Here is a 17,036-nt window from a genome sequence, read left to right as displayed (position 1 = left end):
TGTGGAGAAAAAGAAACCCTCATGAACCTGGTGGGAATGCAAACTGGTGCAACCACTGTGGAAAACCACATGGAGGTTCCTCAAAAACTTAAAAATAGAACTACCCTATGATCCAGTAATGCCACTACTGAGTATTTACCCAAAGAAAACAAAAACACTAATTAGAAAAGATATATGCACTCCTATGTTTATTGCACCATTATTTATAATAGCCAAATCGGGAAGCAACCTGAGTGTCCATCAATAGAAGGATGGATAAAGATATAACATAGTGTGTATACACACTCGCGCGCGCATGCACACACTGGAATATTACTCAACCATAGAAAAGATGTGATTTTTGCCATGTGCAACAACATGGATGGACCGAGAGGCTATTATGCTACGTGAAATCAGAAAAAGACAATTACGTATGGTTTCACTCATGTGAAATCTAAAAAAACAAAACAAATGAATAAACAAAGAAATAAAAGGCAGAGCAAGCTCAGAATTACAGAGAACTGATGGCTGCCAGAGCGATGTGGGTAAGGTGATGGGCAAAATGGGTGAAGGGGAGTGGGAGCTACAGGCTTCCAGTTCTGGAATAAGTCACGGGGATGAAAGAACACCGCAGGGAATGCAGTCAGTGGGACTGTAGGCGTGCAGTGACAGCAGTAGCCACACTCCAGAGGGAGCAGAACGGAGAGAGTTGTCGCATCACCACGCTGTACACCTGAAACTCATGTAAGAATGTTTATTTTAACATTTTTAAGGGGTTGCAAAAAAAAAGAAAGAGGGACTGGAATGGGGAGGGATGAAAGAAGGAAGGGAAAATTATGCAACAGAGACCTTAAAAACCTAAAATACTATCTGGTCCAAAAAAAAAAAAAAAAAAAAACCAGCTTGCCAACACGGTTCTAAAACAATCAAATTAGGGACTAGGAAGGACTGGGGCCCACCTTCCATGCCTGCAGAAGTCAGTCTGCCGATCCGCATCTCTCCTGGGGAGCAAAGAGCGAGAACTAAACGGAAACAGCCACAGGCAGAGGCTTAGGAGGCCAGTTTCAGTTTACCGCAGAGAAAAGATTTCTGCCCCAGGGGAGAGCCCCGGGAGGCTGAACTGGATGGCTGGTGAAGTGGCAAGCTCCCTCTTCACAGCAGTGTTCCAGAGACCCTCCTCACACAGTGAGTGCAGGATGTCTGCAACCGGGCTACTTTGTCTCTCGGTCATGTCCAGGGACACTTTGGTTGTCACAGCTCAAGGGGAACTACTGGCATGTGGCGGGTGGAAGCCACAGATGCTACTATGGATGGGAAGTAATGAACAGGACAGCCCCCCAACCCCCACAACAAAAATGATCTCTCCAACATGTCAATAGTTCCCAGGCTGAGAAACTGTGGACTAGATAAATCCCTTCTAAACATCTCCAATCCTAACAGCCCATCTGTAATTAATTTTTAAAGTCTATGAATCTCTACAAACCTAAGACATAAAAAAAGAAAAAAAAAAACCACCCCAAGAACACATGTGATATTTGATAGGGTAAAAAAATAACTTTTGGGGTGCCTGGGGGGCTCAGTCATGATCTTGGTTGGGGTCCTGGGATGGAATCCTACATCAGGGAGCCTGCTTCTCCCTCTCCCTCTGCCTGCTGATCCCCCATTTGTGCTCTGTCAGATAAATAAATAAAATCGTAAAAAAAAAAAAAAAAAAAAGAAAGAAAAAAGAAAAAACAGAAGTACTTTTATTTACAAAAGTCCTCGTCAGAGATGTTAGAGATAAGACTCAAATCCTAAATTCTTAGTCCGCATGTCATTCCTCAACTCAGTTCCACAGTAAATATCAGCAAGATGTAAGCATTTATCAAACTAAACCTCTCAGCTAAAAATTGGGGAGATTTAACATTTGAGAAAATATTTGGTGTTAGGACTAAACCAAAAGGACAGCTGTGGAAGCTAGCTAGCTCTTGATGAAGTACCCTTTTAAGGAATTCTTGCTTTCTGTCCATCACTACTTTAGTTCCATCTATGCTGATGTTCCTTTAAGAATGAGCTTCCTTTCTCTTCAAATGATCATTAAGCCATCATTAAAAAAAAAAAAAAACAAACAAACAAACAAACAAAAAAACGCATTTCAACTCCGGTTCTTGAAAGTGCAACCATTTTCTAAGAAAATGTTTAGGAAAAAATATACACAGTTTATGACCAATTAGCTCTAAACTCAAACAGAAATGCTTACTTTTAAAAACACAACAGTGATCAAAACTACATATTCCTGTGGCTTTATAATTCGCAGCCATAAAACCCCGGCCACATTACTTAGCCTCTCTCTGTTTTTCTGTGAAATAAGGACAAAATAAAACTTGCCTTACAAGGACAATAAAACAAAAAACTACATATTCTTAAGAACTTGCTATATACAGAACACAGGAAAACCGACTTGCAGCTTTTATCATACATTAGGCTGATCTGAGATACCCAAAAAGATAGTGTTAAAACACCAACAACTGTTGTGAGAAGAACTTAAAGCTAAAGCCACCAGATATTACAGAGATCAATTTAAAACTTAAAATGCTAATAACAGAGCCAGAAAACGATCAGCCTCTATTCATTTGCTGTCAAATGCCTAAGTGCTCACTGCGCAGGAGCATCTCCCTTTTTTCTAACTCACCTTCAGGCTGACCTGCAGTGGTTTAATACGTGGCTCTGGTATCAGGCTGCCTGGGCCCGAGCCAAGGCATTACCAGTTACCGGTTGCCCTCGGGCCCGGAAGTTTACCTCCCTGTGACTCAAGCTGCCCAGTAAGAGGAGAGGTAGCTCCACAGACACGGTCACCGTGAAGTTTAAATGGCCACTACATGTAAAGCTGTGAGGGTGATGCCTAGCACACGGCGAGCACTCGGTTATAAGGAGTTACCATAGCACACCACAACACGACCAGTTTAATCTTTGTAAAACTATGTCATGTTAACTCACTGTTTAACAACGAGCCTCAGATTCCATATTGAAGGATGAGCCAGAGCAGTGCTGTCCAGTAAAAAATAATGCAGGCCACATAATTTAAATTCTGTTGCCCCATTTTAAAAAGTAAAAGCAGACGAAATTATTTGTAATAATATCTTATTTAACCTGATACATCCAAAATACTCTGGAAACACAGCGTTTTTTTCACACTGGCATCTGTCTACTTAACACACACATCTCATGCACATCTCCATTTGGACTAGACACATTTCAAGTGCCTAAGAAGCACCACATGGCTCAGGGCTATAGTTCTGAGCAGTGCAACACAAGGGCCTGGGGAGCTCTTGGTAACCACAAGCCTTCAATCATGCAGTCCTACTGCCCCTTCCTACCTCCTTTTCATTATTTACCTTGATTGCTCAAGTTCCAACTTACAGAGAACCTCAGAAGCAAGGCCTACCCCAATGACTCCAGTCCAATGATCCTACTATCCTCAAGTGAAAGTGAATGCATACCAGTCATGGCAGATACATGACTGAAACAAAGTTTAAGGCAGGAACACTCAAGGATTTAATCTTTTTGTATTAGTAACATCTATAACTGTAATATTATCATCTGTAATAATAAAAGACAAAATAACTAAATGTCCATCAACAGGGAACTGGTTACATAGATGGTCGCTCCATGTCTCAGAATGTATTTTAAAATGTAAGTAAAAATTAGAACGTTTTATTTATGCCAATGAAGAAAAGTCAGCAAGGTATTTTTAAATTGGAAAAAAAGCACATACTATGCATATAGGAGGTAGGTATATAGTTTATTACAGTTGTTAATGCATGCCAAATCTCAACCCTGTGTGTTTACAGGGAAGAAACCACGATGACTAGAACAGGGGTCCACAAACTTTTTCTTAAAGCATCAAATATTTAGCCTCATGGGCCACATGGTCTCTTCAATAACTACCCAATTCATATGCTATAGCTTGAGTACAGCCACAGATAATACTTTAATGAACGGGCATGGCTCTGTTCTAATAAAAGACTTTATTTATAAAAACAAAGAGCCAGCGGTAAAACGCAGTTTGCTGACCCCTGAACTAGAATATAGGAGGAAGAAGAGACATACTTTTTCACTCTACATTCTCTGTACTTCTCATGCACACAACAGACACCTGTTGTCCATCGCTTCAAAAATTTCTTGACCCAATCTCTTGCTCTGCTTATGGAGAACTAATTCCTTGAAGGATATAACTGGTCACAGGCAGGTCCAACCAGAAAGTAAGGGCTCAGTACTTATTCACTACGTGGAAGTATGGAGGAATTAACAACCTGTGGGGCAACCTTTGGCCCACGGGGGTGTAGTGGGGGGCGACCCCGAAATTCATTTCATCAGCCTCCCTGAAGCCACAGCAGGATTTGGTACTAGCCAGTCACAGAGTGACTAACTTCAAGATGCATCGAGGTATGTGCCCTTAGCTCATTCCCAGGACTATCTGAAAGATTACAGGCGTGCTCAGAGAACAGGGAGTAAACCTTCAGATGAATGGCTGGGGTAAGATGAGAAAGATAAATTGAACTCAGAATGAAAATCCTGTGTTTAGTTAGACCAGCTCAGAGGCAACATTTTCTGCCCTTAAAAGTTTCTGAGAAGCCACAAATATGACTAATAGATCAGGGCAGAAAGTAGAGAAGGCCCCCACTGGACCAATTAATGAGGAGGGCGGCTGCATTAAGACCAATGTTAAAGACAATTTAAAGAAGGGAAAACTGTGTAGGATGGAAAGGAAAGATATCAAGAGGATTTTAAAAAGCTGAGGAGGGGGATGCAGGGATCAAAGATGATAGTAAGGTTTTCTGCTGAGTTTACTGGGAGAATTATTTATATTCCTACAAAGTATGTGGGCAAGAGGAAAAAAGATAAGGTTCCAGACATGTTCACTGTGAGGCCGTAAAAAGCATTTCAAGTGAAGGTTTCCAAGAGGCCATCAGCCAGATGCTCTGCAAGTAGATGAGATTTTCAAAGGAAAGGGAGATGGGATTAAGTGGAAAAAGAATAAGCCCTAGAGAAGGTCTTTACCTAGGGAAGGGGGACATAGGGGATAAACAGAACAACACAACCCATCGTGGATATTCAGAGTGCCAGGCAGGACAGCACCGCAGATGGTCAAGTCAGGGAAGGCACCATTCACTGAGCTACTAACTAGCCGCCAAGTACTTTCCCGTGTACGGTTTACCCTGCTACTCAACAACCTGAGAGCTGTTATCTCCACTTAACAGAAGAAGAGAGGTGTAAGCTTACTAAGACAGAGGGTCATCCAGCCAAGATGGGGTAGGGTTCTTAAAGGAGGGTGAACAGTGTGAAATGAGATCTGAAAAAGACCCCAGGCTGTAGCGAGTAGGTAGGTTGTAGGAATCCTTCACACTCAGAATTTCAATGAAAAGATAGGGACTGAAGCCAGACACTGGAAGACTAAACTGAAGTGAAAGAGCAGCTCATTCCCTAATTAGAAATCTGGTCTATAAAACTGAAGAATAGGAACAAATATAGTCAAGTAGTTAAATCAATGGTCTTTTTCCCATCTTTCCCAAAAAGGAGAAGTCTGCAGGCATGTGTCAGCAGACAGAAAGTGAGTATGAATAAAGACCCTGAGGAGGGGGGAAGTAGTGGAGGTGGGAAGAGGACAGGCACAGGGTCACAGGGGAGAGGCACGGAGAGGATGGCGGTCACATCCCACGTGTGGAGAAAGGCAGAAAGTGTAGATGTCACAGGCGGGCCACGGGCAGGGGCTGGAAAGTCCAGTATCCCACCATCCAGCGACACAGTGTTATCAGTCATAAAACACCAGTGCTTTCCTTCGTGTAAATACCACCATTTCAGTATTTTAATTTGAAATGGTGGGTTTCAGGTACCAAGTATTTACATCTTGAGAGCAGGGCTCATTTAAAGAAAAAAAAATTGCTGAATAAAACTCATCTTTACTCATAAAATTAGTTCCAAATTGAAAAATGGTGGAGGAGAAAAATTTTGTCCCTCATTTTAGAAAGTATTCCTCTGGGCTTTCATGATCTTCAGGAGAAGGATGAAAATGCCAACAAGGCAAACAGGAGCCCTAGAGTTCAGATGGGCACGTGGCGGCAGTGACCTGAATGAAACCTGCGTGGGAACTCCAGCCAGGCAGCCGCATGAGCCAGAGAAGATGCAGATGCTCCTGCAAAACAGGAGCTACGGCCAGGCCAGCTACCCGGAAAAGGACGGGTCTCCCTGCAAGAAAACAGCAATAAAGCCGCTCAACAAGTCATCATACAAGAGGTGAAATTACTTGGAGATAAAGGAATCTAGAGGAAAATGCTTAGAGTTAGCTTTGAACTGTCCCCTCCCCATTACTTTACCTTTCCCACAAGGTGGGAAATGTGCATAAAAATATATGTGTGACTGACACCACAGATAAACCCGGTTTTAAGAGACTGGAAGGGGGATCCCTGGGTGGCACAGCGGTTTGGCGCCTGCCTTTGGCCCAGGGCGTGATCCTGGAGACCCGGGATCGAATCCCACATCGGGCTCCCGGTGCATGGAGCCTGCTTCTCCCTCTGCCTATGTCTCTGCCTCTCTCTCTCTCTCTGTGACTATCATAAATAAAAATTAAAAAAAAAAAAAAAAAAAAAAAAAGAGACTGGAAGGGTGCCTGGGTGGTTCAGTCAGTTAAGCAACTGACTCTTGATTTCAGCTCAGGTGATAGTCTCAGGGTCCCAAGATCCACCCTGTGTCTGGCTCCAGGCTCAGCAGGGAATCTGCTTGAAATGCTCTCTCTCCCTCTCCCTCTGCCTCTTCCCTTGCTCACGCAGTCTCTCTAAATAAAATCTTTAAGAAAATAAAAAATAAGAGACTATTAAAAGATAAGATTGTATTTTATTATAAATTTTCACTATCATGTCTTTTTATTTGTAAATGGTTAGGTTTGCTAGTATTTTATTTTGTTATTATGAGTTCATATTAGAATACTATATATTTAAAAGATTTTTATAAATACATCTTGTTTTAATAAGTTTAACGACTTTCTTATAAATGATACTGTGTTATAATGTGTTCATAAATAGAGATTTGAAATGTACTCAATGTATTTAGCCTCGCCGATTTTTTTTTTTTTTTAATTTCTTTGATGGGAGAATACCACCAAATAAACTCCGTAACATCATGATCACTTCATTCTGACACAGCAATCATGAATAAGACAGGAATCACTGAAGAGCCTCTCTCTTTGCTCCTTTTAAAAGGGCTAGAATTGCAAGGCCGGGCTGGATGGAGCAGGAGTGCAACCTCATGAAAATGGGAAAAAAGTTTAAAATACTGCACGGAAGATCTTCTCACAGTTCAAAGATAATAAATAAGAGAAATGCCAAGAAACAGTAAAGCAGAAGTAAAACAACAAGAATTTGTACTGGGTGAGGTAATAGGTATTTGTGGCTTTATTAACCATGCTATGCAACCAGAGCAGTTCTTTGGACTTCCAGAATATGCAGCAAATTATAAACCACTTTTATTAAATCTGTCTGATCTCCCCCAACTAAATGGACTTATTGCTTCTTGTATTACATGCTCCGCTCAGGGAAGGAATAAGAAAAAAGAAAAAAAAAAGTCACTAAAAGCATAAACTGCATAAATGAAAGGATCCAAGTGGTCAACAACTACTCTTTCCACGGGTTTTGTACACTGGGGTTTATTGGTAATTTATTTGTAACTCAAAGTAGAGCGTGAACTCCCCCAACTTCTTTTTACCTGATTATAGAAAAACAAACCAACCCAGTGTAGAAAGCCCTGTCAGAAGTTCAGTTGTCAAAAAAAAAAAAAGAAGCTCAGTTGTCTTGCTTCAAAGCACCCTGAGATACAACATTTTTATAATGCATATTACACGTGAATGTCTACCAGGATGGTGAAGGAGAGACTCTTCCCTCTCCATTTTCAGAAGTCCACTCTCACACAGTGGCATGAAAAAAGTAAATTTAAATATCCTACCCTTTAATAAGATCTACTGGATGCAGCTGCAAAGCAAATCGGTTGCAACATCCAGATATCCAGCAATGTTCAGCCCTTGCTTATCCAGTTATTAAACTGAACTCTGACCATATCTTACCTCTACCAACTCAATAAAAAAAGCAAAGCAAACTTATATTACATGGTTTAGAAAACATGAAAGAAAAATCTCTTCCACCATGCTATAGTACTGCAGAGAAAAAAACCAGAACTGTATCAAAATGTTAGGTGAAAATATAATTAAAACAAGAGACTTAGATTCTACTACAATATAGAACAATTTAGAATAAATTACTCTTAAAAGAACCACCAGCTGACCCTTGAACAGTGAAGGGTTAGGGGCATGGAGCCCCTGCACAGTGGGAAAACTGCATATGACTTTGAGGTCCCCCAAAACTTAACTATTAATAGCCTACTGCTGACAGGAAGGCTTATTGATAACATACACAGATATTGAGTAACATATTTTGCCTTATATATACCACATACTGTGTTCTCAAAATAAGCTAGCAAAAAGAAAATGGTAAAATCATAAAGAAAACACATTTACAGTACTTCACTGAAAAAAAAAAAATCCACGTATAAGTGGACCCATGCACTTCAAACCCATTGTACAAGGGTCAACTGCATTTCAAAATATTAAAGACAAAAATCATATTATACTGTGCCTGTCCCATCTCCAGTTTTACAGGCAAGGATCCTTAAGACCACCTAAACACAGTCACTACACACTGCTGCCTTTATTTTACAAGGCTAGACCTTTTTCCTGTCTAGGAGGGTATTATTAATAACCACACCTACCACTATTTATATCTCAAAAATCACTATAGGATGAAAACTCTGATGAAAGGCCTGGAATGTTACATTCAAAATCTCTCTCACTCACAGAGTTACTTAACCCACAGTAACTGCGATTGAAAATTGAGTTAATGATAGATAATGAGTTTAAATGACAGAGGGCCAGAAGATAAACACTAAGAATACATTTCACGAATCAGCATTTCAGTTCAACTTCAGAAGTGGAAATAGCTAGAGGGGCAGCTGAGCCCAGGAGTGACAGGCGAGAGAGAAATTACCACGAAGTTTTAGGGAAGTCTTCAGAGAGGAGGGATCTGCTGGTTCTCGAAAGATGGGTGTGCTGCCTCTCACTCTCTCTCATGAATAAATAAATGAAATCTTAAAAAAAAAAATTAAAAAAAAAAAAAAAAAAGGGCAGCCCTGGTGGCTTAGAGGTTTGGCGCCGCCTTCGGCCCAGGGCATGACCCTGGAGACTCGGGATCGAGTCCCACGTCGGGCTCCCTGCTTGGAGCCTGCTTCTCCCTCTGCCTGTGTCTCTGCCTCTCTCTGTGTGTGTCTCTCATGAATAAATAAATGAAATATTAAAAAAAAAAAAGAGAGAGAAAAGAAAAAAGAAAGATGGGTGCGGTTCTGACCCGTGGGCCCCAAGCCCACAGAAGCCTTTTTAGGGAGGCTGTCTGCTGGGGAGACTAGCCGCAGGGCACATGGCACATCTCCAGTCCGAGTGGTTTGGATATTGCGTATGAGCAAGGGAGTGGCGTCTAAAAAGCCTGGAGGCTGACTTGGGGCCAAATCGGGAAGAAATCTCAACATCCTGCGAGAGGATGGGCTCAAGGCAGTAGGCAGGGGCAACCCCCTGAGGATTTCCGAGAAGTAAAACAGATTTCAATTTCAGAAACATGAGTCAGGTGGCGACGGTCCGCATGCAGCCTGGGCGGGAGTGGAGGCCTGGGGCGCGGGGAGGCTGGGCGCCAAACCTCTCCCACCGAGGCCTCCCTCCATTCAGGGGTCCTCCCTGGAAAGGAGGAGGCAGCTTCCCCGGCACCGGCAAAGCATCTGAAAACGCCCGCCGGGGTTCCGCGTACGAGTGACCGAGCGACTCTGCGCACGTAACTTAGGACGTTAGTGAGACCGAGAGGGCAGGGGGCGCGCCCGGACCGGGTCCCGGCATCCCACCCGCCGCGGCGCTCAGCCTTCCCGCGGCCGGAGCACGCTCTTAAGAAGGGAGAGTCAGGCCTCGCGATCCAGGCACGTGTGGCCCACGCACGGGCCCGCCAAGCCGCACGCGGGTAAGCGGTGAGCGAGGGGCGAGCGGGCCCAGCCACGCCACGCCCGACGCTGTTGTCCGCGGGGAACACGGGCAGCCGCCCACTGCCCTCGGTTAAGACCTGGTCCCCGGCAGGAGCGTCGGCCGCTCCCCGGGGCGCGTCCGCCGCATCCCGGCGCTCCTCCCTCCCCCACGGGGAGCGGGCGGGGCCGGCCCACCCGGGGAAGCGCCCGCCGCCGCCCTCCGCCGCCCGCCGCCCCCCGGCCCCCGCCCCCCCCCGCTCACCTCGGCCCGGGCGGGCTCGGGGCCCTGCGCCGCCGCGGGCTGCGGCTGCAGCTGCTGGGCGGGCGCCGGCGGTTCCTTGTTCCGGTGGCTGAGGTCTCCGTCGGGGGCTGCGCGGCCGCCGCTCGGGGCCCAGAGCAGCGCGAGCAGCAGGAGCAGAGGCAGCCGCGCCGCAGATGCGCGGCCACTCCCCCGGGCCGCCGCCGCCGCCATCCCGCCGGCCGCCACCGCCACCGCCACGCACCGGTGCCGCAGGAGGAAGTGCGGGCGCCGGAGCCGCCGCCGCCGTGCGCCCCTCACGCGTCGCCGCCGCCGCCGCCGCTCAGCGAGCAGCCGGCAGCATGCGGGAAGCGGCGAGGCCCGGCGAGAGGCTCAGCGCAGGCCGGCGTCCGCGCGGCCCTCCCCCGCTCCCGCGGCGCGGCCTCAGGACTCCGCCAACTGTCTCGGCGCCGCCCGGCCCGGGTCCTCGGGGCCCCGCCCCTGCCCGTGACGGCCTCCCATTGGCCCGGCGTCCGCCGCGGCGTCGTGACGTCACCGGGCAGGTTGAGGTGCGGCCCGCGCCCTCGTCCCATTGGGCCCCGCGCGCCTGGGAGGCCCCGGCCGCGTGACGCTCCGCGCCTCGCCGCCCCCTCGCGCCCCACGCGGGGCCTCCCTCGGCGGCGCCCGCCCGGCCCCGCTGCCCGCGGCGGATCCCAGGGGGCCGGCCCGTCGGCGCGCTCGGGCTACGTGGCGCTCGCGGCGGGCACCGCCACACCTGCCCGCGTCCGCCCTGCCGGCCGGCCGACGGCGGTGTGCCCACGGGGGGGCCGCGGTGCAGGCGCCTCTGCAGCGGGCGGGAGAGCGCGGCCGGACCCCGCACGGCTGGCCTCGCGCGCCGTCGGTCTGCCCGCGAGGTATCCCCGGGCCGGACACCCTCGGCAGCCTTTCCCTCTGGGAGGCCTGGGACAGCGCCCGTCCTCGGCGGCTCCCGGGGCGTGTCTGGCCCTTGCAGCCGGCTGCCCAGGGCGCCCGCGGCGCAGGATAAGCCTCCAGCGTGGCTTACGCTCGGGTCCTGACCCCCGGGCCCTGAGATCCAGCCTCGCGTGACGCTCCACGCTGCCTGGGGGCCTCTCTCTGCGTCTCCCTTCGCCCCCGCCCGCCCTGCCCCCTCCCCAGCTCGCTCGCTCCCTCTCCCCCCTCCCTCCCTCCCCCTCCCTCCCTCTCTCTCCCTCTCTCTCTAAAAATAATTTTAAAAACAAAAGAAAGGAAATTGAGTGTTCAGGACTTTTGAAAGATGGGCATTGTGGCGGGCAAGAGTAGAAAACAGGAAAGGATGATCATTGGTTGGGCTTGAAAGGAGTTGTACATCTTCTATTAAAAAAAAAAGTTGAGCTATTGAGTTATCAGAACTTTAAGAAATGCTACTCTTCTATAAAAAAACAGTTGAGCTATTGAGTTATCATAACTTCCACTAAGAGAAATGCTAACCTATTAAAAACAGTTGAGCTATTGAGTTACCAGAACTTCGACTAAGAGAAGTGCTAATCGCATGCCAAGCAATATCTATTTAACATATATGCACGTACAGTGATTCAAGCTGTACTTTGTGAAGAGCGATGGAAGTTATCTCTTGAATAGTGGGACAAGAAATGAATCCACCAAAACAATCTGTGGCAAAATGAGCAAACCGACTTTGAGTTCCCTGAAGATACTACTTTGCGTCGTCAGGTGGTAAAGCTGCGGTGGGTGCTGCTCCTCCCGTCTGTAATTACCTTCCTCCGTTCCACTACTGTAAACTCCTACTCCTATTTCTAAAACCTGCTCAGGCCTGACCTCTCAGAAGTCTCCCTCCAACAGCCGTCTTACAGAATCCGTTCCCCCTGGCTTCCCGCTACTACATAGCTCATGTATGCCTCTCTTGTATAAGCAGCCAGGATGCCTCCTACACAGTTTGGGGTACAAATGTTGTGCCTCCCACTTCATCCCTAGAGTGCAGATGTCTGAGCCCTGATAAACCAGTCATAGGTAGCCCAGAAGTCCAAACTATCCGGCCTCTAACATCCTCTCCTTTTCTGTGCTTGAGAGGTACCCCAAAGGGAGTCTAGTGACTCAGCCTGATGGCTGAAATGGAAGGGTAAATAAAGGTGGCAAAATTAGCCATGTGTCCCTGATCCCTGGAAAGTGCTGGGCTTATTTTCTGGGGTGGGCCACCCACCCTCTAGAACTCTTAACAGGAAGTGCTCCTGGCCAAATTCCCAGTGAGCCAAGGCAATGACGTTAATGGATTACAGCTACAAGATGCCAAGGCACTGGCTGTTGCATGTGAGGTGGCTCAGCGCTAAGGCAGCAAAGCTGTTTAGCAGAAGTAAAGTAAAGCAAACAGACAAAGCCTTGTCCCGACAGTAGTGTCAGTGCCGTGTCTGAACTGGGCCTGAGTAGGGGCCCCTGCAGCCTGTCCCAGTGTCGCCTTGATCCCATAGGACCTAAGGCTCTACAGTTAGGCCCCAGGTGTCAGATTCCAAAGTAATGACTTCTTTGCCCCATCAGGAGGGCTAATCAGAGCCCTGGCTTCACCGCTCTGAGAATTTAAAGCCATCGTTATTCTAACCTCACTGATGACAATCTCCCTTTAAAAAAAAAAAAAAAAAAAAAAAGGTCTAAAAAGTAGATTTCCTGGTACATTTCTTGGCAAACAACTGGAGCTACTTACTTGACCCCTATCCAGTAAGGATGTGAGAGGATAACAATTCCAAGATGCGTTTTGTATTTTGGGTTTTTTTGTTTTTTTGGGTTTTTTTTTGTCTCAGCCTATATATATAGACAGTCTCACTACAGTGAATCACTGACAGGCGCCCTTCTGCTTAAGAAACCCTACCACATATGTGTCACACTGTCTTTTAATGCTTTTTGATTCCTACCTCCTTACTGAGTCTTGAGGTTCTAGATGGTAAGATTATGTCTTTTCTCTCTTTATGCCTAGAACCCAGCAGACTTCCCAACATGGTAATTGTGGCCATCATTACAGCACTACTAGTAGTAAGTCACTATCGAGTGCTTATTCTGATCCAGGCAGTGAACGGAACATGTTAAGTGAATGATCTTCCAAGGGAGGTACCAGCATCCTCATTTTTACAAATGAGAAATCTGAGACTTAGGTCACAAGGCTTTCACAAAATTACGCAGCTATTGAGGGACAGAATTGGGCTTGATCCCTGCTGGTTGAATTTAACTGTGCCCTACTTACTGAAAATTGAAATGGATAAAACCAGCCAATTAATGGTGAACATTTCCATTATTTATTAGAGGAAAATGCTCTTTCTCCACTCCAAGTTCCCAGGGGGAGGACTGTTTCCTGGCTCTCTCAGAGATGTAACCATTTTACCACTGATGTTATAAGGCCTACTTGACTAGAGTAACCTAGCATACTGGGCGGAACTCTGCCACTTTACTCCTCTCCGGAGATGCAGCCCACAGGGTGAATTAATCCCTGCTGCTCTGAGCCCAGTGCTGCTTGTGAGAGGCTAGAGACAGCTCTTGATTCTGGAATTCGATATTAGCCCTGCACCCCTGGCTACCAGACCTATAGTCCTTTCCTCCAACCCTACCACCTGTCTCACTCTTTGTTTTCCTCCTCAACTTTTCAGAAGGAGTGAAGAGGCGAGCTATTTCCTGAGCTCCCTAGAGAGCTCTCCTGCACCCCCAAATCATCAAGGAGTGGATTACTTTACTTTGAACAGTCCACAGAGGAAGGGCTGGTTAGAGAAGCCAGAACAGGGAATGATGAGAAACAGAAACCAGAAAATTCATGCCAAGAGTCAGCTGAAGATCATTCAAAATTAAAAAGAAGGCGCTGGCAAATTGATGTGTAGGTAAATGACAAATAGTAATTTACAACTTGCTTGACCTTCTCGACTCTTGAAGAACTTCTGCTATGTGAAATGAAGCGCACTGCTACCCACAGGCTCACCAACAACCCCTTCAGATAATGGGGATCCGGGCCTTGTAGGGGACCTCTGCTGATCCAGAGGAAAGGGGGCTGCCCTTCTAGGCCCACTCTTAGACTTCCCTGGATTTCCACAAACAGGCTGACAATTCAGGAAGACTGTTACCGACCCGCTTCATTCCCACTTCTCAAGCTAGCTGCTTGCTGTCTCCATCTGAGGATTTCACAGGCATTTCAAAGCTGAAGCAAAACGGGTCTCTTGGTTTCCCTCCAAAAACCTGTTCCTTTCCCAGTCCTCCTATCTCAGTAAATGGAACCAGCACCTCCCTGTTAGACTCCACTAATTTCTTCCTACCCACATCCAATCTACCAGCAAGTTCTGTTGTCTCTGCCTCTAAAATAGAGTCTGAATCTCTTCACTTCCTTCCATCTCCTTGTCCACAGTAACTACCTTGTCCAAGGTAGGTGTTATTTCTCACCTAGACTCTTTAAAGAGACTTCTAATGTCATAGTCTTCCTGCTTCCACTCTTGCCCATCTGTAATCTAACCAGCAGTCAGGTGAACTTGCAAAATGAAAATAAATCATTTCATTCCCCTGCTTAACATTATCTAATGGCTCTCAATGCCCTTAGAATAAAGTCCAAAGTCCCTATCTCTGAATTAAAGTTCTGTGTCATCTAACCCCTGCCTTCTGGGTGACTTCATCCCTTGGCTTTTCTCTACCTCATGTGCCATGCCCAACCAAGCTTGTTTCTGCCCTCAAGACCTTTGTACAGTGCTTGTTGTTACTCTTCTTGGCTCACTCTTTCTTCAGATCTTCTGGTCCCATAGTGTAAATAACACCTCCTTGAGGGAGACCTTCCTCCACATCCATCTAAAGTAGGTAGACCTTCCCTCCCCTCACCCTGGTCACTCTATCTCACCTTTATTTATTTATTTATTTATTTATTTTTTTAGCTTTTTCATTTTTTCATAGTACTTATCACTATCTGAACTTATCTTGATTTTCTAATTGTTTACTCATTATATTTATTATCTGTATTCTTCAACTGAAATGTAAGCTTGGTCAGGGCAGGAATCCTACCTGTTTTGCTCACAGTATCCCCAAGGTCTAAAATAGTGCCTGGCCATAGAACACAGTCAGATATGAATGAAGCATTAGTTTAATGAAATTATGAGGATGAAAAGACAAAGACAAATCTAGATATAGACATAGACATAGTCTGGCTCAAAACCACAGATTTCTGATCTTGTCATAGCTTCATCTTTGAAGATCAGCCTCATTTCACACTTGTACATTCCTCCCACCTGGCCTGAGTGGCTCTGAAGAGTCTTCTATGCCGTCTTTGTCTTTGGCTCAATTCTGAGAGACAGAGTTCATCCTACTTTCTGATCACATCCTAGTGGCCTTGAGTTCATTCACAGCCAAAGACAAGAATCAGTCTTTAACTCACCAAGAACTCTTCAACCCAGAATACCTCTCCTCTCTGCAAGTGATTGCCTGGTCCATTGAAGCCTGACAGCGACTGAGACTCCACATCCTTCATCCCCTCAACCCTTCCCCCAGATTAGGGGACATCCTCTCAGGCCCAGCTCCCTCCATTGTCAAGTTAATGCAAGAAGTTTGGTGATCCTATCCAGGATGGAGAGCTGGTTGGAAATTGGGTGGGGGCAATGCTGTTTCACTAAAATAAGATTTGAGTATTAGTAAGATGTTAGGTCAAAATCCTGTGGATAGAGAAATACAAATTTATTTGACTAGATGAAGGGCTTTAAAATGAGAAGTCATAGCCATGGAATGGAAGACCCTCTATTTCCCTCCTGCCATGCCTTGACAGCAGAGCTCAAAAGCTATGCCATGAAAAGTACATGAAATACGAACATTTCTCCTTATGCAAAATTCTGCACTCCAGCTCATACTATGACATTGTTTTATTCTTAACATAGATTAAATGTCTACTAGCTGATTTTGTACAGAACACATTAAGAATATGCATTTTCTTGTATTTTGTGCTCTTTTCTACACTTCTTAAGTATTCATAGCCACAAACTGCCTTCAATAATGGCTGATGACAAAAAGCAGTCATGCTCTTACCTGTGGTCAGGGCTGGCTACAAAACATGCTGGGCCCAGGGCAAAATGAATATGTGGGACCTCTGTTCAAAAAATAGGGAAAGAGGGGCCTGGGTGGCTCAGTTGGTTAGGTGGCCGACTCTTGATTTCGGTTCATGTCATGATCACAGGGTTGTGAGTTGGAGCCCGGCATCAGGCTCCGTGCTGGGCATGGAGCCTACCTAAGGTTCTTTCTCTCCCTCTCCCTCTGCCCCTCCCCTCCCCCTCCTCAAATTAAAAAAAAAAAAAGGGCAGAGAAAAGAGTGCAGTTAATTAAAGATACTAATGCAATAGGGGTAATAGTGATACATGAGTAACTATATGAACTTAATTGCAAAATAATAGTTTCAGTGTCATAATTTTATGTAACACAGTAAATAATAATAGTTCATTAATGTGATATCTTGATTGATTGTGAAATTTTTCTGGCTTGCCTGCAAGTTCCCCACAATTTATCCTGTCATTTTATTTTCATTTTCAATAGATAAGAAATTCATTTCATGCAGTTTCTTTTTCAGCCGATATAAATGAAAGCAAGATCGTTCACTCTTGGCAAATGCAAGATCTCAAACAGATCATTTTCATTCTGGAAAAGACCTTTTTTGTTGATGCAACCATTAAGAATGGTTTATAGGCTGTGACAACATTAAGATAACTTTCTAATAAATTATTTCGAAATTAAA

General features: G+C 45.8%; 1 protein-coding gene and 1 long non-coding RNA gene across 4 annotated transcripts in view; one reads left to right on the top strand and one right to left on the bottom strand.

Annotated features, from left to right (window-relative positions):
• TMEM165 (transmembrane protein 165) overlaps positions 1-10,546 on the bottom strand; it is a 24,837-nt gene extending 14,291 nt beyond the window's left edge. Inside the window, exon 1 of the mRNA XM_072775109.1 lies at positions 10,322-10,546. Within this exon, the coding sequence (XP_072631210.1) occupies positions 10,322-10,531 (210 nt within the window). The 5' untranslated portion in view covers positions 10,532-10,546. The remainder of the gene's footprint in view (positions 1-10,321) is intronic.
• On the top strand, positions 9,687-17,036 carry LOC140604098 (uncharacterized). Of its 3 annotated transcripts, none has more exons than XR_012007134.1 (4): positions 9,687-10,058; positions 13,278-13,333; positions 13,942-14,166; positions 16,872-17,036. It is a non-coding gene; the product is annotated as an uncharacterized lncRNA (long non-coding RNA). The 3 variants fall into 3 exon arrangements; XR_012007136.1 differs by lacking the exon at positions 9,687-10,058 and adding an exon at positions 11,111-12,039 and having other exon boundaries at positions 13,278-13,408; XR_012007135.1 differs by lacking the exon at positions 9,687-10,058 and adding an exon at positions 11,176-12,039.

This window comes from Canis lupus, chromosome 14 (assembly GCF_048164855.1).
Source record: "Canis lupus baileyi chromosome 14, mCanLup2.hap1, whole genome shotgun sequence".
NCBI classification, from domain to species: Eukaryota; Metazoa; Chordata; class Mammalia; order Carnivora; family Canidae; genus Canis; species Canis lupus.
Note: the sequence above shows the minus strand (reverse complement) of the source record. Positions and strands in the feature narration are given on the sequence as shown.